This window comes from Gadus morhua, chromosome 3 (assembly GCF_902167405.1).
Source record: "Gadus morhua chromosome 3, gadMor3.0, whole genome shotgun sequence".
Lineage (NCBI taxonomy): Eukaryota > Metazoa > Chordata > Actinopteri > Gadiformes > Gadidae > Gadus > Gadus morhua.
Window position 1 is genome coordinate 5,229,350 of NC_044050.1, and position 23,971 is coordinate 5,253,320.

Consider the following 23,971-nt stretch of genomic DNA (forward strand, 5'->3'; position numbering starts at 1 on the left):
ATCCATGACATAGTTGTCACTTTTGTCAGTGCAGACATTCATGGAGCTTAATAACTATTAATAATTATTATATTATTATATTATTATATCAATGTTATAATAATAATATAATAATAATTAAAACAACAAACAAACACGTACACACTTTGATGGCTAGCCTGCTGAGTTTTGGTCACAAAGTGACACGGTCTGTACTGTTGGATGAAAAAAAGATGCGCCAGATGGCTCTCATCATGGTCGGATCACAATCCATCAACAATCTGATTGATAACTGGCCGCAACCCATGCCCTGAAGTGTGGCACATTCCTCTCTCTGTGCACAGGATACCACCATGAAAATTTAAGGAAATTAACCTTAACGCACGCTTAAATATAGTCATGAGTGCAGCGTTAATCTCTGCACCAAAGTGAAGTTTCCTCTGTGCGATGCATTTCATATAGGCGCAACAAATGCATCCATTTAAAGATGTTAAAGAGAGATATTGATAAGCAAAAAGCTGATCAATATGGTAGCCATCCCTCTCAGGGCATTCTCATGTTTATATACTTCGTGTGTGTGTGTGTGTGTGTGTGTGTGTGTGTGTGTGTGTGTGTGTGTGTGTGTGTGTGTGTGTGTGTGTGTGTGTGTGTGTGTGTGTGTGTGTGTTTTTATGTGTGTGTATGTATGTGTGTTTGTGTGTGTGTGTGTGTGTGTGTGTGTGTGTGTCTATGTATGTGTGTGTGGATATGTATGTGATTGTGTGTATATGTATGCGTGTGCGTGTGTGAGTATCTACAGGGCTCAAATAACAACCCATGGAGTGCTAATCAGAGCTCCTGTTTCCCATTGGACTGCTATGTTCCTGATGGACTCGTGGAGTTAATGGCCTGTTTTCCATTTTATTGACGGGGAAGCTTTTATCTGGACCATTAAGATGCCGTGATAGACAGTTATTAATGACACGGAGGAGACCATTGTGTCTTCACCAGTATGTGTACATTTTCTGAGTCAACATGCTAATATTTGTTCATACCGTGTATGCATGTCTCTCTGTCTGTCTGTCTGTCTGTCTGTCTGTCTGTCTGTATGTAAGTACCTATGCATTGGTTTGAATAATGTTATTGAAGCCTCAAAATCCTTCCATCAGCCACATTACCTCGTCCTGTTTGAGTTTGAACTAGTGAGATTAATGCTGCTGTGATGACCCTGCTCTAGTTGGCTATACAGGGGATTGTTGTGCAGGGGATTGTGGAGGCGGGTCGCCGGTGTGGCAGCAGGAGTTGCAACACACCTGATCTCCATTCCAATCAGGCTCCTCCTCATTTATATAAGATGGCTGCCTAGGCCATCTCACTCTCTGAGCCTACCAGGACAGCAGTGCCGTGTTCCAATACCCGTACTTCCATGAGTACACTCAAAGGAAGTATACTATCCGCACTGTCTACTACGTACATTTTTCAGATGTGAGTGCTGTTCCAAATCGAGTACTCCGTGGTGCACTAACCGGATATTACGATCACGACTGCCGCCGTGGCTCCTCCCCCGCAATAAACATCCCGCTTTGAACGGTGAACTCTTTACGCCTAGCAGCTATAAAAAGCTATAAAAACTATAAAAACTACAAAATGACTCTATTAATGCAGGCTATGTGGAAAATGCGCCGACTATGGCTCAGCCTGGCTCCGCCTCTTCCGCTACGTAGCTAAGATGGCTGCCGTTGAGTACGGGGAGTGTCCTTCGATCCACACTTCACGATTAGCCCGTTTTGAGTACGGCAACCGGGTCCTTGAAGTATACTTCTTTTCGCCGGATCTGAATTGGAACGTACTGTGTACTCAAATTTTGGCTAGTAAGTACGGACAGTACGGGTATTGGAACACGGCACAGGGCTTTTGTTCCTTATATTGAGTTGATACATTACACTACACTACTCATACGCACCAATACACCACAGACATAACTGATAATACTGATGTACGTTGTTTATCTATATTTCTCAATAGTTATTATCGTTGCTTAATAAATGCTTCAGTTAACTTTCTGTGTGTGGTCTCCCCTTTTTGTCTGAACTATAAGCTAGCTCATGACACTGCATCTTCACTAGGGGGGGGAATCACAGGCTACCTCATGATACGATACACAGTACATGGCACGCGATACCGATTATATTGCGAAACAGCGATTCTGCAATAATCAATACATTGTTCGACAAACCTATGACGATAAATCATGATATATGTCTAAAGATGAAGACAAAATGACAATGAAACGATAAAGTGCTGGACCAAACTGAGTTTTTAAGACACTCGTCTTTGGTTGGTTAACTTCCGTTCATGTTTCCTTGATGTGTTGAGCGCCACCTCGAGGAGCAGGGAAATCTGCGCCTTATTTTAATATTGATATTTGGGGCGATATTTCCTGTCTAACTCATAAAGCATAACAATAAAGCATAAATGCAAAAGAAATTCTTAAAATTAATAACAAAAATATATGTTGATGTTTGGCGCCAGTGTATCGATTCTCGTATTGCGAGAAGAAGGGCGACGATATCATCGACGTATGGATATTTTGTCCCACCCCTAATCTGCACTTCAGCAACAATTCTGCTGCTGGCCTTATGAGACCAGTGATTCAAATGACTCTGCATGATTTCACCACTATCTTTGGGGTTCAGCGGCACTACTCACTGTAATCTGTAGGTTCCAGTAGTCTGAATACCACACAAAGCAGACAAACATAACCTCTGTTACAGCTGCAGCCTACTAGGTGGCCCTCTGTTTTAATGCCTTATAAATGGTTTCTTTGCTTATAGTGCATACTCATGGAATAACTGTTGATTGAACTAATGACACTGATGATGAAAAGAAAAAGGAACATTAGTTCATCACTGAGAAAGGGGATCTATGCTGCAACAGGTGTGATTCACACTTGCTTCCATCTACAGAAGCCATGTTTGTATACCTGAATATAAGTGGCTTGTCATCCCTCCCAGGTCCCCAAAAATCCACGTACCAAAAGCAAACCTGCTCTGTCAAAACATCTACCAACTGTATCTTCATCACATTGAAACAATCATTTTAAATTGTCAAGATAGAAGTAGAAAGACATTCAGAACACTATCAAATAATTACTATATGCATTTCATCCTGCTCTCAACCTCTCCACCTGCCCCACCCACAACCTGCTTTCCCAACCCAGAGAATTAGCTATTTGTTATTTGTACAGACCTTTCCGTAAGCTAACTAAATCAAATGAGAGAGAGAGAGAGAGAGAGAGAGAGAGAGAGAGAGAGAGAGAGAGAGAGAGAGAGAGAGAGAGAGAGAGAGAGAGAGAGAGAATACCAGGGAAGTACAGAGAGAGAGAGAGAGAGAGAGAGAGAGAGAGAGAGAGAGAGAGAGAGAGAGAGAGAGAGAGAGAGAGAGAGAGAGTGTAACGTCACTCTTATATAGACTGGGGCCAAAAAACAAAGGCGGGTGGGAGATTTTAGTCTCCCAGCAGCTGAAGGGCCCTGTAATGCCCTGAGGTACTACACTGTATTAATATAACTTACTTTATAGCACACCTATCTACAACGGGTTATACAGGGAGGAGCGAGGTAAAGAAAAACAGCTACAAATAAACCACAGCCAACGTTTATTTAACAATTCAAAAGGAGGGAGAGAATATATATCCCACCATGACAATAATTTTGGTTCATTTCCATTTAGTCAATTAGTCAATACAAGTTCCGGTTTGCATTTTGTCTTATTCATTTTGGGACTCTTTTATTGCAGATGCACCATAGAGACACTGTGCCCAAAGAGGGAGGGGTTTAAAGATTTGATTGAGCCTGCCATACAAAAAAAAGAAAAAATATTGTTGTGTGGTCGGCCACATGGCCAGTCCAGCCCTGGGTTTATGTCGATTCTATGATGTAATGTAATGCGATGCCACTGGCAACCCATTCTCCCTGTCCATTATGATGATGCAGATCTCTGGGTCTTTCGTGGGCCAGAGCACCCAGACACACCGCGGTAACTGCAGGGTGTGGTTAAAGTCTTTCCTGTAAGCAGAGAGTGTGGGAGATGGGAGGGTGTGGGGAGAGGGCTAAGAGGGGGTATGTGGCACTCAAACCAAAGATCCCATGTACTTGGAAAGTGTCCAGATCAATTAACAGCCTGCTTAAGATCACTAACAACCTTCTTACTGTTGTTTTCAAAGGACAAAACACATGTGAGGTCAAAGCGATTGAATGTGTTGTTTACATTTGTTGCAGTTCAGGGCAACGGGATGTATGTATGTAGATTTAATCAGGGTTTTTCCGGTCAAGGCCCTGAAAATGTGAATTCATTGAGTATTCTTAGACCAATAGCGGGAAGACGGGTAAATGAAGAACAAACCCACTCACTCCCTGACAATCCACTTCTTATCCCCATCTCCAAACTGGGCCTTAACAATCACAAAATGAAGTCTCAATACTTGAACAATGGTAAACAACAAAGGCCAACAACAAAAACAAAATGTTTGCCACCAGTTAGAAAAATAGGCCTTAATACTGTAAAACATCCATAAAACAAAAAATATTGAAATCAATTGCATGAAGTCATTGGTCTACTGTGTTGGCAGAGAACGACATTGAGGTCCAAGGACGCTTTAGCAAGCATGAGGATTTCATTATAATGCGAAAAGATTCCACACGAGCACAAACCACTAGAGTAACCAGGCATAGGGTCATCCTCAGGCACGGGTCATAATAATACTACAACTTACAAGCCAACACACCACGACCCAAACACACTGTAAACATACACATAAATCAGCTGACAGGGACCACACCAATGAGCAAGCTCTCCCCTCTTAGAATATTGAATACAGCCCTATTTTATTTTGTTTTCTTTATGGTTAGATGTAAAATGAGACGACTGGATTAAAGTCTCTTATCATTGCTATCATCATTCACCACTGCAATGCCTCACAAATGAACTCCTTCACACACACACACACACACACACACACACACACACACACACACACACACACACACACACACACACACACACACACACACACACACACACACACACACAATTTATTTTTGAAAGAAAACAAGGGAGCAGGCTACTATATGCTTTCATTTTTACTCAAACATCAATGTTTATTTATGAAATACTTAAACTTCAATGGGGAGGGGGGCAAGGGGCCGACAAGATAGAGCCATTAAGTTTGCCCATACAACCTTGATATAGCAGGATGATACGTCTCGAGAGAGAGAGCGAGAGAGAGAGAGAGAGAGAGAGAGAGAGAGAGAGAGAGAGAGAGAGAGAGAGAGAGAGAGAGAGACACACACACACGTAACAAGAAAGACAAAACACAAGAGAATTGTATCCCTAAAAAAATGTAATCCCTGTCCTACCAACACACACACAAGCACACACACACACACACACACACACACACACACACACACACACACACACACACACACACACACACACACACACACACACACACACACACACACCAGTATCCACTATGTAATCCGAAACATTAATTTGAGAAAGGCCTCTTTGTGCCAGCAAGATGACTCAGTGAATAAAGTAAATTACTTTATTTAGAGAACAAATAAACAGTGTTGCCAAACTAAAGATGGATGCTGTGAGAGTCTTAGACGGAACAAAAGGCCTTAGATGATCCCTGTCTAGAAAAGCCTCAAACACAACATATTCCACCTGAAGTCGTACTTCACTGCATTCAGCTTCTCAATAAGACACATTTCTTTATTTGTTTATATTTACATTTTCAGCACGTAACCGCTAAGAGACACAGCTGACACACACACAAGACCACTATCCACTATGTCATCCGAAACAGTCATTTGTGAAAGGCGTGTGTGTGCCAGCAAGATGACTCAGTAAAAGCCTCACCTTCTGGCCTTGCGCCATGCAGCATAGAAGACATTGCAGCAGATATGCAGCAGAGTTCAACCCTAAACAGGCAGAGCAGCCTCATCTCGTATAGAAAGGCTTCTATGGCCTCTTGGGTGGTGCACTAAGTACCAGCCTGCACAAGCCTTTCCTAGAGGAAATGTGAAGGACTTAGAGGTCAAAAAATGCAGAGTCAGTGATGAGTAAATTCATAAGACACTTCCCACAAGCCCGTACTAAATTAGATTTACAAGGCGCTGCAAGTCGGACCTGTCATTAAGAGGTAGGCTAATACTGCCCCCCTCCCCCCCTAAATAACAGATGAGAGATAAGAACTCATGATTGTTATAAAATATTATATACAATAAATCAATTATATCAAATACCTATGTCGACCTAGGTTCTCATTTCATATTATTGTTTGTCTGTATTTCCTGGTACTCTATTGTGATTTTATAGTCTTTCTTATATTCACTTAATTTACGTAATAATTTTGCCATATAACTTAAAATGACACAAAAAGGGAATGCGTTCCATTGTTGTGTCTAGTGAAACGCTGGTTCTGCTTTTACAATTGATACAAATGCCATATGTACTATTGTGCCACACAAACTCGCTCACGTTTACTTCTGAATAGGGCCCTACCGATATTGATTTTTGAGTGCCGATGCCGATGCCGATTATTTTCAGAGAAAAATTACGATTACGATTTAATCGGCCGATTAAAAACAAAACCAAAAAAAGCAAATAAAACGTAGTTTTTGATACCTTAAATATAATTTATGAGCTGCGCTCGTGAGCAGTGACTAACACGTGCGTGCTGAGCAGTATGGTCTCACCGTTAGAGTCTACAGTATAACAGATTAACATGGCCTGGGACCTAAAGAAAAACAGGCACAACATGCTCAAACAACGCGTCTTGTGTACATTGGTGAGGTGAGCGCGCAGCTGCCTGAGTGAGCGTGCTTTCATGTTGTACGGTAAAATTCAATCTCCTCTTTTTTACTCCAGCTAAAGTTGTTAGTTAGCTAGGCGAGTAGGAGCGCAATCTGCAGGATACTAAGCGCAATAGCATTTCTAAAATAATTAAAAAAAAAAAAAAAAAAAAAATCTGTTGTAATCTGCGTCTTTTTGGCAGATGTTGATTATTTTCAAAAAGGCTATAATCGGCCGATTAAATCGGCAGGCCGATGAATCGGTCGGGCCCTACTTCTGAATACATTTTATTTTCACGTTGATCCTCTTTAGGGTTCTTTAACATTACCCTTTTTATGAGAGATTGTGATCTAAACTGTGTTGTTTATGTTTATTTTCCATATTCCCTGACCCCAAAATCGACTGCTGCTGCACCAAACTGTATGTGAGCGTCAGCAATGATGTACAGCGTTCCTGCCTGGGGTCCCAGGGGAAGACATGACGCTAGCACAGCATTCCCGGTAATAGGATAAGATGGAGAGCGATGGGAAGGCTGGAAAATGAACAACACAGTGAGGCCCGAATTGGGGCCATCCCACTGTCGGAATATTCCTTGTCACACAGCATTATAGGCAGCTGCCATGAACTTATGTATTCTACTGTATTGATCCAAGGGTTAAAAATCAGGAACATTCGAAGATTGGATTTGCATCAAATTATTATGGTCCATCGTTTTCTGGATTCAATTCAGTGCATTGTGTGTATGCCTATACATAGAATATTGATCCATGCTTTAGTCATCAGGTATGAGAAAGATCAAGTTAATTTCTTCAGAGAACAAATAATGCAGTGGTCTAAACTGTTGCCAAACTAAAGATGAATGCCGTAAAGAGTTAGATGGAATAAAAAGCCTAAATGATCCATGTCTAGAAAAGCCTCTAATGAAACATCTTCCACATAAAGTCTTACTTCTCTGCATACAGCTTCACAATAAGACACATTTCTTGAGTATATATTTACATTTACACCACGTTACAGCTGAGAGACACAGAGACTATTCTATAAGTTGAGACGTGGCTAACAAGCCATAAAATGACCTTCCAGTTGAACACATATTTAATAATGAAGAATGTGACCTCGAACCCAGTCAGCCACATGAGTAACGCTGAGTGACACTGGGAGAGAGCAGAGAAGAGGCAAACTCAGGCCACAAAAAGTGGCGTATAGACACTTTCTTTTTTTTTCAGGCTAGAGCGACTATTGTAAGGGAGTTCTTCCTTACCCTTTGCATGGAGCCAATATAATACCAGAAACGTGTCACATTTAAAAAAATTATTCAATCATAATACATTTAGATGAACACACAGATTACTTATTTCCAAGAGGAACAAGTAAAATAAAGCCGGTGGCACGCTTAATTGAGGTGGAAACAGGGAGAGGTCAACGCAAGAGCTATTGGATTTGATTCAGTGTAGTGTGTTTCGGCCTACATGAATACAATGAAATGAAGAGGTGAAAGGAGAAGAAGGCAATTTGCTACCCTTGTGTTATTAACCACCTTGCAGTAACACACACACAATAGTAAGTGAATTACCAAGCTTTGATAGGTTATTTTGTGGAAATGCATGATTTAAGCGGTTCAAACCAGATAGAAATGCAACGGAACTAGTGGAGATGGGGGTGGGGATGGGAGGGTGAGAGTAGGGACGGGAGTGCTGTAGGAGCTGGGGAGACGGAGGGTATTTATGTTGAAGTTGTTTCTCAGAAGTCCATTGATCTCCTGCCCTCCCTGTTTTCCTTTAACGGGAAACAGGATTATGAAGCAATAATGAATAATTAACAACTAATTGCACCACAGTCCAAATCCCCTGTCCTTACGGCTTGAGACTGCTCCAGGATATTGACTTGATATTCCAACCTTTTCCTATTTTTTGACCAAACATAACTGCAGAGATTGTTATTAAGGACACAATAGAATAAATCCTAGATGAACTACAATGTATTAGATTTGTGCAATATAAATCCATATGTTGTGTTTCATATAACTGTGCATACACTCTGAAAGGATTTAAGGGTAACTGCTGATTCATCCTTGGAACTACATTAGGTTTTACTGATTAATTATTAATATACTTCGGCATTTTTTTCTAACTGCATTTTCCCATGAAGTTAAGTAAGCTGCATATTCAGAACAACAACAACAGCAATTCATCTAACATTATGTACTATATATAAGAATACTATATGTATCGCTATAATGGAAGCCACCGGTAGGACTCATGTAGGTAGTTGACACGTGTACTGTCTATACTATGTCTATTTAAACATAACGTGTTACAACATAGAGGATAGTGTCAAATCCACAGGGATGCTCCACTGCAACTGTGCCCCCAAAATTAAAAGTCATGAGCATCTGAAAATGTCCATGTATTGCCATGTTGACGTATCCTTACTGGACAGAAATACTGGAAGCATCGATCAGTGTGGTGAAAACGTTGTAACTGTGTTCAATTCACTGTCGCCTATAGATGGAATCAAAGTTAGTGGATGAAGTAGCTTCAATTATCTCAATTATTGAAGACCCCGAACATATAAAATGGGTACTGCGGTCCAAATTCACAATATTGGCGAAAGTCTCTTAGCCTATCGTAGCTCATGCCGGTGGCCAAGTTGAGGAGACTGGATGAACCAGAGCACGAGAGAAACCCAGCAGAACATTATATGGTGGCTTTTCGGGTTGGGTAGAATTTAGTAAAAGCTCAGTTGATTCCATTAGTTGGTCTGATTCCATTGTTGCAAAGTATATTTTCATTACTGTTTAATCACATGAAAATAAGAATTGTTTAGTTCGCGTTACCTAAGTTAGAGCCCTTTATATCTCAACGGGGAGCGGGTCCTCTTCTGCCGCGTTTCCACTGCAGGGTGCGGTACGGTTCGGTTCGCCTCATCCGGTAGGGAGGGGGCGGTATAGCCCACCTCTGTTCCGAGGTTGCTTTTCCACCGCCGCCAGTAACCTTTATGGTAGGCCGGATGTCGATCGCCGCGGCATTTACGTAAAAATCGTGACATCATAGCAACGCGACACAGTGTAGCCTGCTCAATAAAAACAATGGAAAAGTTGAACGCAACACATTAAACCAAGTGCTACCATGGAAGTCTTCCAGCAACAGTTCCTGGCCTTTATGCTTTTCATATGGCAGTTAATCAACTCCCGAATGCAAGCTTTGTTTGACGAAAGTTTTGAAGCTACTGTTTGTTTGTTTTTATCCCCACGTCACCCGGAAGTGACGATTCTGTCGACCAAACAACGGAGGGGGTGTGTAGCTCGAGTTTTCCGGCACCCTTTCACGCATCTCAGTACCCCAACGGAGGAGTACTGAAGACGAGGGCAAATCGAGTACGGCTCAGTCCGGGTCACGCCCACTTTTTGGCGGTGGAAACGCAATCCGTACCGCACCTTTGTGAACCGAACCGTACCACACCCTGCAGTGGAAACGCGGCATTCAATGGTGGCCACCATGTTGCACTGCAGCCCAGAACGGACAAACGGCTTGAGAGAGATTGCGTTTTGAAGTTCTAGGAAGTTCCCCATGGCTACCACTCATTTGTGATTCCTTCTTTGTACCGTTGGTATGCAGGAGTGTTACAAGGAACAAAGTTGTAGATGAAATCCTCCACACACCGTGGTGTAATGTGTCCAAGAAGCTTATCCTTCTCGGACACAAACATCAAAAGTAACTGGTGGCCAGACGGAGCTCCACACATCCAGACACACCGCAACCAAGCTTCACACATCCAGACACACTGTAACCAAGCAACGAACATGTTCAATGTATAAGGACCTTTAATTAAAGGTATAGTTTTACAATTACAGACTAAACAACTAAATACAAATGAAAAATCTGTCAAAGAATCTTCACTTGACACTTGACTATTCCATGCTGTAGTAGGCGATAACCTGATGTTGGTACCTACTGGCCCATTATACAATACAGGCCATGACAGCCCCGTAGTCCAGGGAAATTGAGGGCTGAAAGGGAGGATTCAGGTGGCTGCAATCTGGAACATCGTGGCTAGTGGCCACACTGAATTTTTCACACTCTTATGACATATGGTAAATCTATGATTCACAGTACGTTATTAGCTAGCTACATACCACCTTTAAGGTAAGATTAATGTTGTTTTTTTAAATGTGGTAATATGTATTTTATGATCTTCAACATAGTAATCTATGCCATTTTTTCATTGTAAAAATACCACTATAATTTAGTAAATTATGCATCGTTTATTTAGTTTTTTTGCCAGTAATGGGTATATAGTTACACATGATTCATTATTTTATACAACGAGTTTACTATACTCTAAGTCTTTAATCGCAAAGTGTAGAGGACTTTGGAGGACTCACAACTTCCAAACAGACCATGGTTATTAGACCTGAGCATCCATCTTTGGATGAAACATAGACACTAACAATAATCGTATGTACTCTGTAGTAAATACTTCCGCAAAGTACATTGTTTCAACAATAGGTGTTTTAACAATAATTAAATAAAATGTTGTTAGTAATTGTGTGATAGGTTCTACTGTGGGGAGGGACTATAATAATAAATAATGCAATAAATAATGCATTGTGGCTGTACAGTGCAGTAGCAGGTGATGTCATCCGGCCTCATCCAGAGGACAGAGAAGGATGTAACCACCAAAAACAACCCTCTGATGATTGCCCGACAACAACACTTTAGCTACTTGTTATAATGAGAGGTAAGTACTGGAGTGGTTGACTTGAAACCACTCCACTGTTTTTTGATAAGCATTTAACCTCAATGACTGTAGAGTTTTCTAAGGGAGACGGTGTAATCTGTCCGTCTGCTTTTGCTTTTTGTCTGTTAAGTTCTCCAGTCTTTCTGCAGTAAATGCAGCTTCATTCGAATATTCCATCAAAATATCCAGGGGAGAGACGGAGAGACATAGGATAGTAGACAAGAGAGAGAGAGAGAGAGAGAGAGAGAGAGAGAGAGAGAGAGAGAGAGAGAGAGAGAGAGAGAGAGAGAGAGAGAGAGAGAGAGAGAACAAATGGAAAGAGAAAATGAATGTCAAATGTGACAAGGAAAGCTGACCTCTTGGTTTTATTAATAAATCACAGAGAAAGACAGACAGACAGATATACAGTATAGACAGCTTAGACAAATCGATAAGAGATAGATACATGGATGGATGGATGGATGGATGGATGGATGGATGGATGGATGGATGGATGGATGGATGGATGGATGGATGGATGGATGGAGAGAGAGAGAGAGAGAGAGAGAGAGAGAGAGAGAGAGAGAGAGAGAGAGAGAGAGAGAGAGAGATAGATAGATAGATAGATAGATAGATAGATAGATAGATACTGTAGATAGATAGATACTGTAGATAGATAGATAGATAGATAGATAGATAGATAGATAGATAGATAGATAGATAGATAGATACAGTAAATAGGCAAAATAGATAGATAGAAGGATAGAAAAACAGACGTACTGGACAGATGGATTGATATAGTCAATATAGAGCACCTAAATAGAGGAAGGCAGGGGAATGGATTAGAGCACCTTGTCACAGCCATGGACAGGCTGAAGGAATATATGGAGAAGCAAGGCCCAGCCACTCTTATTGGGACGGAGCCATAATTCTTCAGGACAATCGCCCTAGGATGAGTCAGTATTTTTAGACCTACATGCAAGCACTGCCATCACAATGCTTCCTGGTTTTCTCTCTCTCGCTCTCCTCATTCTCCTTTTTGAAGAAATTGTCATTTTATAGGAGCAGGTGTGTGTGTGTGTGTGTGTGTGTGATGGTGCATGTGATGATGTGAATGTGCCTGCATGTGTGTGCAAGTGCCAGAGAGTTAGTGAGTCCGGTGCAAGCAGCACTATAGTCCATTACTGAAATCTAATAAGCATGAGAGTGCATTCAGACAGGAAGCAGACAGCTACCCTCTCTTTATCCTTCACTGGACATATGTGAGAAACGTGAACCAGCACAAATGTAACCAACACGCCAAGACCATGATAAACATTATTACATTCTTATGGTTCCTGTTCAAAATACCCTATTCGTTTTGCATGATAATATCATGTAAAATGTATGAAAATATACTATAAGAGCAAACTTTACAGTTTTCTTTTTAACAGTCACTATAGTCCTTAATAATAATGTTAAATAAGGTATATAATAATATTTGTAATATTTGACAAATAACGGAAGAGCTTTAATGAACCTGTATCGACGGATACTTTTTTGTCACCTGTGTCTGAAATATAGGGAAAATTGTCAAAAACCTAATAAATAATATAGAATGGTAATAATGTGTTTGAGATTTATCATTATCATGCTCTGGATACTCTGGGTTTGGATTGGTGGGTGGTTTGGTGTGACCTGGCCCCAAAACATTGCAAAACCCTGCTCCAGATAGCCAGTAAGGATTCCAAAAATAACAATCTAACTTTACATTCCTTATCACCAAGATGTCAGGCCTTGATGAGTGAAGTCATCCACGCTGAAAGAAAGTTATCGAGGGGCTAACCTGAGCGGGTTCTTACACAAAGGAAATGGGTTGGGTTGGCACCCGTATCCAACTGACACAAGCCGGGGTCACAACACAACCTAGTGCAGCCTGGGGCTATATGACCAACTCTATCCCTCACTCACAACACATTGAATGCATTGAATTAATCTATGGAGGTGGAGGAGAACCCGACCCATAAAATACCTAAAAGATGTGTTGATATTTGGACGAGCTGGCTTAACTTGAGATAAGGGAAAGCAGGATAGCATGGTTGAAGATGTTAGCCTGTTCAACTATACAGCCCAACTGGCATTGTGGACCCAAGCTTGGCACTGTATAGTCTGGTGGTCACACGCTGATGTTTATCCTGAGGACTGGAAGCTTTGACGCACACAACATGAATCGATTTAGTCGCCCCGTCACACCGCACTCATCATCGTCCCTCTAAATAAATAAACGGGGTATTTCTTTGTCTGCTGAAGAGCTGTTTATTTTTGTGATTTAAAAAAAATCTCGAGCATGTCAGTACTAATTTGGGGGCAGTGGTACTGATGTGGTAGCTAGGACAACGCCTATCCACAGCGCAGCATCCTCAGCTGCTCTACTGCATGCCATCGACAGACACCGACTCCTGCAGCCAACGCACGGCTAGCTAGACCTGCAATGTACTAAAACACACTAACCTGTCGTATACGGTTCTGATGCAGTGGCGGTGGTCCTCCCTCGGGGGTCGTGTTGTTAGAAGAGGCCATCTTCAAGTCTCGATCGGAGCCACCGCCCCGACCGTGACTTTCCTCGGAGCTTCTCGACATTCCGTCCCGAGGAAAGGTGCAGGCGAGACGCGGTGTTTCCTCTTTCCTGGGTTGAGGTGGGCTTCACTCACAATCCTCAAGGTTTGGAAAGGCCCGGGATCATTCCGCAGCGTTCATTTTGTTGAGACAAACGGAAACCAAATATGAAGCTGAGATTGTTCGCCGAGCAGCTCTCTAACCTGTTCGTATCAGAACCTCCGCAGGAGCCAGCGCACCCCTCCCCTCCTAGCGGCTCTGCAGCAGTCTTATAGCAGGGGATCCGCTGTGTAACAAGCTAGTTAGATCAGTTGACAGCCTGTAGCCCATGCTTTGCCGTAGAAAGCTCTAGCTTGAACAGGTAGGCCCGTCTTTAGTCAAGGGTCTAACTAAAACATTGTTTCCATATCATAACACTCACACGCTTTTCTGGGATGGGCTTGTCAGGAGATGGACAACGCAATGCAACGCCCTCCTCCTCCCATCCCTGTGCACCCTGTGCCCGCCTCTTACCATGATCTGGGAAGTGCTGCTGAAATTGATTTGACAGGACTTCACCGATAACAAGGGATCTCAGCCATCATTGTATGTTTAATACTAACCGTAGCCTGGACATGTAGACATGACCCCCAAATAATAATGAAAATGTGCACCCCCATCTACGGCTTAAATGGTCTAGTCATCCTACAAGACATCAGGGTAAGGTTGCAGTGATTTTGATCCTACGTGTATTAAAATTGTGCTTTTACAAAAAAAAAGGGTGCATCGCCATGGACTCTCCATAATGGTTTGGACAATGTTTAAGGTGACAATGGGTGAAAGCGGTTGCTAGCAGGGTTGTCGCTTTTTCATCTTATTTGGAGATCCCCAAAAGCTAGGTCGTGATTCCGAGCGGTCGCCTGTTGAAGCGCTCCCGCACTCTCATAAACTGACATCCACAGTTCAAATATCATTGTTCTTCCGTTGTAAATTTAGAGACTATTGATTGTTTGTCCCTCAATTAGAAGATAATTCGTTAAATATGTGTAGACTGGTGATTGTTCAGATTGCCTGAAATTTACACTAACTTTGTTTTAAATCCAGTATTTAATATACATTTAAGTAATGGTTGAAATCAGCTGAAGTTGTGCCGAAATAACAGAAACTACCCAGAAGATGAACAGGACCGATTTGGTGGCCTTTTCCAAAATCCAGTGGGTTAAAGGTGACATATTACCACCAGGTGTAAGTGTGAATTAGCAATTACAAGCCGTTTGGAAATCTGCCTCGTCTGACATCACAAGTGGGTGTGTCCACCTAGATGTATGACGAATAGGTTAGCAAAGTTTGCTACAGTCCACTGGGTAGGCTGGTAGACTGATCTATCCGGCACACATCTAGGTGGACACGCCCACTTTTGATGTCAGAAGAGGCAGGTTCTCAAAAAAAAGGTTAATCACACTCACAACTGGTGGTATAAATTGCCCCCTATAAACCTCTGGTTCTAATGGGTGTAAGAAATGTACATACCTATTCCACGTGGTATACACAGGACGAACCAATGCTAAGAGTTTTGCTGGCATCATCAGGGATAGCCTACCCAATGTTACACATCAAACATATACTAAATTACAACAATTTAAAAAGTGGTGTACAGGTGCAACTTAGCATATGCTGTAAATTTGAAGTCCTCTCCAATTTTATCACTGACGGGTCTAGACTTCACTTATTTAAAGGTTGATCTCAGGGGGTATGTGTTAAGTAGAGTTCAAACCTCTTCAATATATTTCTACATTGGTAAAGCATACATGTTCCGAAATTACTTATTTTATTTCCATTCAAACACTGCCCTCCATTTCACCTTATTAAAAGACTTTGGTTAAAATGATGCCTCATGTCCAAAAAAAAATATTAGGAGTTGTTGTAGATCATGAATAGAATATGACCGCTAAATCATGAACTTCATAAAGCCTAAAAATCAGAGAATTTTAAAAATATAAAATGAATACTTTATTGAACATCTACTTTTCACAAAGACAATTCCGTTGGCAGGACAAAGGCAGCACCACCAATGCCAACATCATTGACACTGGGAAAAACCAAATAAACAGAGAAAGCTGATCACGAGTGGGACACTAAGCGGCTACTGGGCAGAAAGTTGATCGAGGTTGTCATGGGAACGGCTGCTGAGGTGGGCCTCCAGGATCTCAGCGAACAGGTTCCTCTTCAACAGGTTATAGGCCAAAGGGAGCAGCTGTCTGATCACCTTGTAGAAATACTGTTGGACAGAATGTGAGCATTAGAGACGCATTCAGAACTTCCTGACTAAGAGGAAATTATGGTAGGAAAGGAGATAGGAAATGTGGTTATTATTATATTAGGAGAGCCCCCTAATAAGGATACTGTCCCCCCCCCCCCCCCCCCCCCCCCAGCGGTTGTGGATCATCTCACATGTGAGCCATAGCAGAACAGGTCCATCCCCAGCTCGTAGCCCATGCCGTAGTCACACTCGTCGTTGGCAAACTGGACGAAGGTGATCATCTCCTGCAGCGGTCCGAAGGCCTTCACCCTCTCCTCGTCGCTGCGGGCCTCGGCGATGGCCTTGCAGATCTTCTTCATGCCGGCTAGAGGAGAAGAGGGGGTTGAATGGATCGCCCAAGATCTATCTAATCTGCCCAGATAAGAGGTGCACCAGACTATAGGACATGATGGGTTGGACAGACCCAATACTCTTTGAGCAATGAGTATCCACCATTTGTACCTTTTTATATTCAAATAAGCAGACCAAAGCAACAACACCGAATTAATGAATACAGAAGCGCTGAATTTTCCGAGGAGCCATAACATTTCTAGCAGATGGAAGGACAGTACACGATGCTTGCTACTCATGGATAGACCCTACTGTACTATTCACGGGTATACCTCATAATACATCCAGGGTACTATCACATCTATGGGTACTACTAGCACTGTGGCAGAACACACTGCACCACTTGTATTGGCCATCACGCTTGCCTTGCCGTCAGATGGTCATCCATGCTAGGCGACTGGGAGCATGCGGGGGTCCACACACTCATGATCGACGGGTTTGTTGCCTAGTTGGAAGGGGCCAGGTGCATTACCACCACATACTATGTTGAGTGCAGGCAAGTGGTCAGAGCAGCTCTGGTACGGTTGCTTTGGTCTTAAATAACCCTGCGCAACAGCAAAAAAAAAATAACATAAGGAATTTAAAATAGCTTGGAGATAAATGTGGCATTATCAAAGGATTAGTCCCCTGAAAAAAGGTTGTCCCTTTGAAAGATGCCTTTGTAGTGGGGCCTTAAAGGGAGGTGTGGAATTATTTTGGTTGGATACTTAAAATATCCAGTTTACTCTAGCTGGTTTCTCCAACATTGCCCACCCTTCGCATTCATTTTGGGGTTGCAGATCGGTGGTCTAAAGTTTATAATGACACCTACCCTACTTTGAGGGAATGAGGCCAGTGGCCCGGGACTCACCGTCTGTCTCCGGCAGTTCTCTATATCCAACATCATTCTTGTCTACAGGAACCACAATACCAGCCCCGTGGAATGTCTTGGTCACAACCTAGGGTGCAACAAAACGCAGGGTTAAAAGGTGAGAATCTGCATTATATATGTAGGAGGGATTTGGTTGAGATGTGATTGTTAATCCTTCGTCGTCCTTTATTGACCATAACAACAGGAGTACTGTATTTGTGATTGTATGCATGCCCAATTGCTTTCAGTTCCTTCATAAGGGATCTTAACAATATGAAAAAGAGATTATTGTGCGGGTTGTGTTTAGATCTACAGCTCTTTGTACACAGGGTTTATGTTATTTACATATTTGCAGCAGCTTGCTGTTGAAAAAACATCAACAACAACAATAGCGCAAGACAGGATGCAAAAAATCTCAAAAATCTCTAATCGAATACACAGTTCAAAACACAAGTTTTTTACCCGCTTTTCACTGTTGAATAGCTAGTCGGATATTCTGCTAAACAGTGATGTTTATGTTATATCCATTGACTTATCTAGTATAATCACGTTTAGTTTGACTACACGCAGAGGACTCTTAAGTTACCTGCGTCAGATCATTTTAATTCGGAGCGCGAATATCAGTAAAATATTTATAACTATATTAAAGAAAACTAGGCCAGCAGTCACGAAAGGTATTCACACCCACACACATTCCCCTATCCCAGCGACCACCACTTTCTGACAATTTGTAGTGACAATTCAGTAGAGGGCAATTCCATAAGGGCCCCCAAACGAGTCGGAGTGAATCCGAGTCACGGCTCATGAGTAAATGGCAAATACCAAGTCTCAGAAATTTTGGCAATTGGGGCGGCACAGGTTGAGTGTTTGAATGTTTCCGGAAATTATAGTGCCCCCTAATGGCGAATCGCTCCCGAACTGTTTGTAAATCCAAGTTCCAGGGATACATATGTGTGAGATAGTTGGTGTTGAGATACCAAATAAAAAATTATATTTAGTACAAATAGAAAAGGTGAATAAATTCTCTCTCTCCCCCCCCCCTCTCTCTCCCCCCTCTCTCTCTCTCTCCCCCTCGCTATCCCCCGCCCCCCCCCCCCCCCCCCCCCCCCCCCCCCCCCCCCCACCATTGGTACAGCACGTGGCTATCCACGAACGTCGCAACCCAGAGACACAGCGTGATTATTCTCAGAGCTGACTAAATTAGTATTTTTTTATGTCAAGTTCATGCATACAAAAAGGTAGCAATGAAGCATTTCCGACCAAAATGTACATTAACCGACGGGCATAGTCTCTCTTAAAATAGGTAGAAAATGCATTTAAATGTACTGCTGAAAAGAGAATCACAACCGACCTAAAATAAAGTGGTTTGATCTCACATAACTCATCATCCATCCAGCCTGCTGTGCTCACTACCTTCTTGTCCCTCAGCTTCATGTCTTTGGTTTTCTGTTCCAACGAGAGGCCCAGAGTCTCCGCCTTGCCTCTCAACTTGCTCTCCAGGTTCTCCAAGGATTCCCCTTTTCCTTTCTGAACTTCCCTCTCTTTTCTCTTCCGCAGCAGGAACAGGCTGGGATAGACACAAAACATAACGGCAGAATTAGCAGAGGAAAGAATAACAGCAATGTTTTGTAGAGGATCTTGTAAGTGAAATCTAATAGGGCGTTGAAAAACACAAACCCTAGAGACAGTGTTAACTTACAGGACAGCAGCGAAGACGTTGTCTCCCAGCTGTGATATGCCACAGCCCTTCTTGGCTTCATTTTCCCCAACGAACGAAGGAAGAGAGTCAGGAGTGTCTCTAATTGGTTCATAAGAAAGAAAGAAAGAAAGAAAGAAAGAAAGAAAGAAAGAAAGAAAGAAAGAAAGAAAGAAAGAAAGAAAGAGACAATTAATATATAGTAATCCTTGCATATTACAGAGCTTTAGATAGGCAAGTACTGAAGTCTGCTCTAAGTCAGTGGTTCCCAACCTTGGACTTCAGGTATAACCACTAAATATTCATCAACAACAACTATCAGAGATCACCTCATATAGAAATGGTATTAATTATACTACACAAGCAGTGGTTGAGCAAAGAGGCCCAGCGCCGCCTTAAGGCAAAATTATTACTGCAAGGTCAGAGGGAAAATGCTGCCCATGCTCCCAGTGTGTTCATCTAGCAGACACAAATCAACACAAAGCATCATTGGAAAACGTGATGGAATGAACAAAGCGACACCATCTTTTAACAACTAACAAGCAATAATAATATATTTACTGAAAAAAGTATTTATTTTATTCAATGACAGGTAATGAATTTATAATAATTTATAATATTTAAAAAGTATATTTCAAGAATAAAATACCAAAATTCTCTATGACATTATCCCAAATATACCAATGTCGGAGATGAAGACAGTAGAAGGCTGTGTATACCTGTAGTAGCCCATGTGATGCTGGGTGTCTGCACAGCCCTGCAGTATGCTTTGGAACTCAGGGGGGTCGTAGAAGTACCTCCAGTGCAGGTGGAGGTGTTGCTGAGGATTCTGGGTATTTTTATGCGCCCCAGCCAAAATGTCAAACGGACCGACCAACCGCAAACCCAGTGTGTCCATCAACGCATCTGAAGAGATTAACACAGCACATTTGAAATGTAAAGTACCACCGTGCACAGAGATATTGACAATGTCATAGTGTTAAAGATACAGTATGTTCCCTTTATATTTTAGTTTATTTAAAAAAGGTATCAAGTAACAGCGGCCGATTATTAAGCCGATATGAAAGTGGAAACAACATCAAAACATCAAAACATATATTAATTGATTGAACCTAAATGAGACAATGATGAAATATTGTTAAATTATGCATAAACATACAACTCCTTAGTAGGAAATAGTGAGAGATCGAAGGTAGAAAGAAAAAATATATAAAATAAAAACATACCTCTGGGGTCATCCGGACAAAGGCCTTGACAAAAGTCCCAAAAATGGTATAGATCTTCTGGCATCTGAAGCTTGTAAAGTTGAACGATCTGCTCTCGGAGCTCGGAGCTCACCTTAGCTGACGGTACTGGTTCGGACCCGTCAGTGCAGGCTCTCTTCGGCGGACCTGATGCCGACTCCTGCACAACAGCACAACTCCTCTTTAGGTCTGTCCGTGCAACACACAGCAGAGGGAGTAGTGGGGCTATGGAGAACATCCTGCAACACGACGCTCCTGACAACGTATGTTACCATATGATGAATGCATCAATCGCATAATGAATGAATGATGCACTATGACCGTTTTAACGTTTAAACAAACCACTCCATTAGTCAATTAAACAGGAGTGGCGACTTCGGCGAGTAGTTAACAAGCAGCTGCCCTTTTGCTCTAGTATTGGATTTTAACACTGGAAAAACTTAGAAACGAATGGAATCAGGTAGAAACACGTAATATGTATCTGTTGAATATCTGTATTTGTTGAAGAGCAGTGTCCACACTTTGACGGAGACACTGATGGGGAAGGCTTCATACATGGTCCAGGGACAGAGCTGCCATGTTGCAGAGCCCCAGTGCTGGGTTACCCTACAGCAGCTAGGGGTCCATTCAAATGATTAGACTTTTGCTCCTATATAACTTAACACGCCTCTGTTTCTACATTTGGGTACATTCAGAAACACGTGTCTGAACACCACGATAACGTTAAAGTAGTGGTCCATTACCTTAACCGATTTTGGTTTTCTTTTCGCGCGCCCTGTCATATTCTTCCTCCCGTCCGTCAGTCAATGAGCTTCTTCTTCTTCTTTCAGACCTTAACGGGATCCTAGTAGGGCGTCAGGCGCAATGCTGCCGCCCACAGTTCTGGAGGTAGCCACTAATAGGACAAATGGAAAATGCATAAAAGATAAAACAAAACCGAATCAAAATCAAACACTTGCTAACAATCCTATGGTGAGAAATTATAGGTAAGCAAGTGTGCGAAGAGGAATAAAAAAACAGGCATATGAAAACTATGAATCATCATGCAGTTCCACACCAAGCATGCAGAGGTTCTATATTCTCGAAAATAAAATACCATGAATGGAATCACCGGCACTTTGACTGAAGCAGGATTTGTAGTACACTGTATAACCTGTAGTGTTGTTTGGAAGGTAGATCGGGCACGTAAAGATGGGGCTTTCCATGTATGGCTTCCCTCTGGCAAGGGTGCCTTACACATATCGAGGCATGGTGTTTGACTAGAGGATGACTTGAAGTGCACAGATGCAGTTATGGAGAATTTTTTTTAAATGCTGAACCTCATATGGTGTCTGCAGGGAGCAATGTCGATGTGAAAGTCAGAATTATAAAATTACACCATTCTGCACCTTGGGCAATAGTCTCTGAAATACTTACCTTGCTATAAACAGTATCCCATTCACAGTAGGCCTATGACAAACCAGGGTCCAGGCTCCTGGTGTCCGTGCCAGCGGATAGGTATCCTCAGCACGACATGACGAAGCATCTGTATGATATGAACCTGTAACAAGTAAATGTATAAAAAAGATATTGTTATTTTAATACTTTGTGTCTGTTCAATGTTTTTGTTCGTAAAACTCTGGGTCCCATACCAAAGTAGTTTATGTGGGCCCCCTTCCTCTCTTGATCCATGTATTTCACGCAATTTTTAAATATTGTAGCAGGCTTGTGTGCGGTTTTCTTTCCACACTACCAAGTTGATTAGACAATCACACAACAAAAAGAGCAGTTCAAAGTCAATGGTGATTTATTTAGGGGGTATTTACATCCAGAGGGGGGGGGGGGGGGATGTTAACTACCTCAGTTAGAGCACATGCCTCAATCAGTCCATTTGTCCAGTTTCCACGGGTCGTCGCCATAATTGTTCTCATCTGAAGCAGTCGGTCCACGTTGGGGTAATCAGACTTGGTCCTATCGTTTGCAATATCGTACTCCCAGAATATCACACAAATGCTTTCTGTAGTTGTGACAGATGAATGCCCCTCAGGATGTAGGCCTTCGTTGACCTCTCCTTCATATGGGCCAGATAATGGCTCCTTTCTCCATTCGGTCAATTTAATTAATGCATTAATACAGTGTTTAACGTTTTACTTTGATTGTGACAATTCTTAGTTCACCTTAAAATATAACGGAATTGAGAAATAGAATGAGGTCATTGAATATATAGAGATGTGTGTTTGTGTAATCATCATACTTCATCTCCTTTCTAAACATACATGTAGCCAACAATTACCTTAGGATGGTCAATGAGGTTTGCTTGGAGTATCATGCTGAAGAGAACATTAATATTGTGGTGCTTATTTATGCTCCTTTCAGTTGCTCCTTGCAAGTGCTACAAATGATTGCTAAAAATACCTTTTACATCCAACTGTGGCTGTTTCTGAAACTGAGGTTAAACTTTGATGGGTATTTTATTTGATAGGTATTTTATTAATTTGATAGATATGTCGTATGACATTTTAGGTAGAATGCTGATCAATTCATGTGATACAATGCAAGTATGCTTGCATACTGCCTGATATGAGATGAAACCATTCTTAAACAATTGGCTGTGCTCACCTTTCTTTGGAATCAGTCTACCCTCAGTTTGCTTTTTTTCTCTTTCCTTTTTCCTTATTTTTTTGTGACCCTAATTTCCCTTTCTTGCAGAAAGACATCCTGGTGCATATTAGCGCTCCAGCATGAGCAGTCGCTCATCTTTGCTGCATGACTGTTTTGGGGAATCAAACTAAACCATTTTACGCCTTCTGTAAGGTTTGACAATGATCCTCCAATAAATATATTTGTACATACAATGTTCCGTGACTCAAACCTTGTATTCAGCCCAATAGTAGTTACTTATGAAATTAATTAGTTTGCAATTGCAATCAAACTTGGGGCCCTGGGTAACCAGTCCCACTCATAGTAGAAAATCGTGTTTACAATGTATACACAGGGAGGCTTCTGTGAAGTTTTTGTAAATTTGTAGGATATAAATTTATATTGACGAAAACATTAATTTGTTATGTCTTCCTTCGTTAGTATACTTATCAGCAATGTTGTATATATCTAGTCAGTTGAGGTGTCTTCATGTAATTGTTGTTGTTGATAAAAAACAAAAATATGTATGCTTTGCAAAATGTTCAATTATTTGGAAGCTGAAGATGAAATTGACACTCAATTGCAGCCGACTGGTGTTTCTGGTATGAATAATATGTTCTGTCCGTTCTGCTATGCCACTAAATTGTACACACTTTGAAGTTTCCACACATAAATATGTGCCTTTAGAAGCGTGAACAAATATTTGTATGCTTGTTATTTTGTCATCTCAAAGCCAGAACCGAACCTCTTCAGACTACAGATAAATGAAACATGGTCGGCCAGTCAGCTATATCTCCCTG

General features: G+C 41.7%; 2 protein-coding genes across 19 annotated transcripts in view; both read right to left on the minus strand.

Moving 5' to 3' along the window:
• ank2a (ankyrin 2a, neuronal) overlaps positions 1 to 14,649 on the minus strand; it is a 96,208-nt gene extending 81,559 nt beyond the window's left edge. For 14 of the 17 annotated variants that reach the window (XM_030351558.1, XM_030351547.1, XM_030351557.1 and 11 more), the window contains exon 1: positions 14,029 to 14,648. In XM_030351558.1, coding sequence (XP_030207418.1) covers positions 14,029 to 14,157 — 129 coding nt within the window. In that variant the 5' untranslated portion in view covers positions 14,158 to 14,648. Of the gene's footprint in view, positions 1 to 14,028 lie in introns of all 17 variants that reach the window. The other 3 variants (XM_030351553.1, XM_030351552.1, XM_030351554.1) reach the window with 2 other exon arrangements.
• A 1,449-nt stretch (positions 14,650 to 16,098) lies between these two features.
• Positions 16,099 to 21,390, minus strand: hpf1 (histone PARylation factor 1). 2 transcript variants are annotated; one of them, XM_030352460.1, is made up of 8 exons: positions 21,296 to 21,390; positions 20,535 to 20,712; positions 20,028 to 20,214; positions 19,312 to 19,410; positions 19,026 to 19,179; positions 17,613 to 17,700; positions 16,564 to 16,736; positions 16,099 to 16,390 (listed from the first exon to the last, which is right to left on the minus strand). In XM_030352460.1, exons 1-8 carry the CDS (start codon positions 21,332 to 21,334, stop codon positions 16,256 to 16,258), a joined length of 1,053 nt encoding a protein of 350 aa, XP_030208320.1. In that variant the 5' UTR covers positions 21,335 to 21,390; the 3' UTR covers positions 16,099 to 16,255. The 2 variants fall into 2 exon arrangements, with proteins under 2 accessions (XP_030208320.1, XP_030208321.1); XM_030352461.1 differs by having other exon boundaries at positions 20,535 to 20,741; positions 21,296 to 21,365.
• Positions 21,391 to 23,971: the final 2,581 nt, after the last annotated feature.

Excerpts from the sequence above, each read along its gene's own strand:
- hpf1 (XM_030352460.1), bottom strand. The coding sequence starts at position 21,334 with ATGACAGGGCGCGCGAAAAGAAAACCAAAATCGGTTAAG. Across the intron at positions 19,411-20,027 it reads CATCACATGGGCTACTACAG|AGACACTCCTGACTCTCTTC; the intron begins GTATACACAGCC and ends TGAACCAATTAG. Across the intron at positions 17,701-19,025 it reads TGAAGCTGAGGGACAAGAAG|GTTGTGACCAAGACATTCCA; the intron begins GTAGTGAGCACA and ends GTTGCACCCTAG.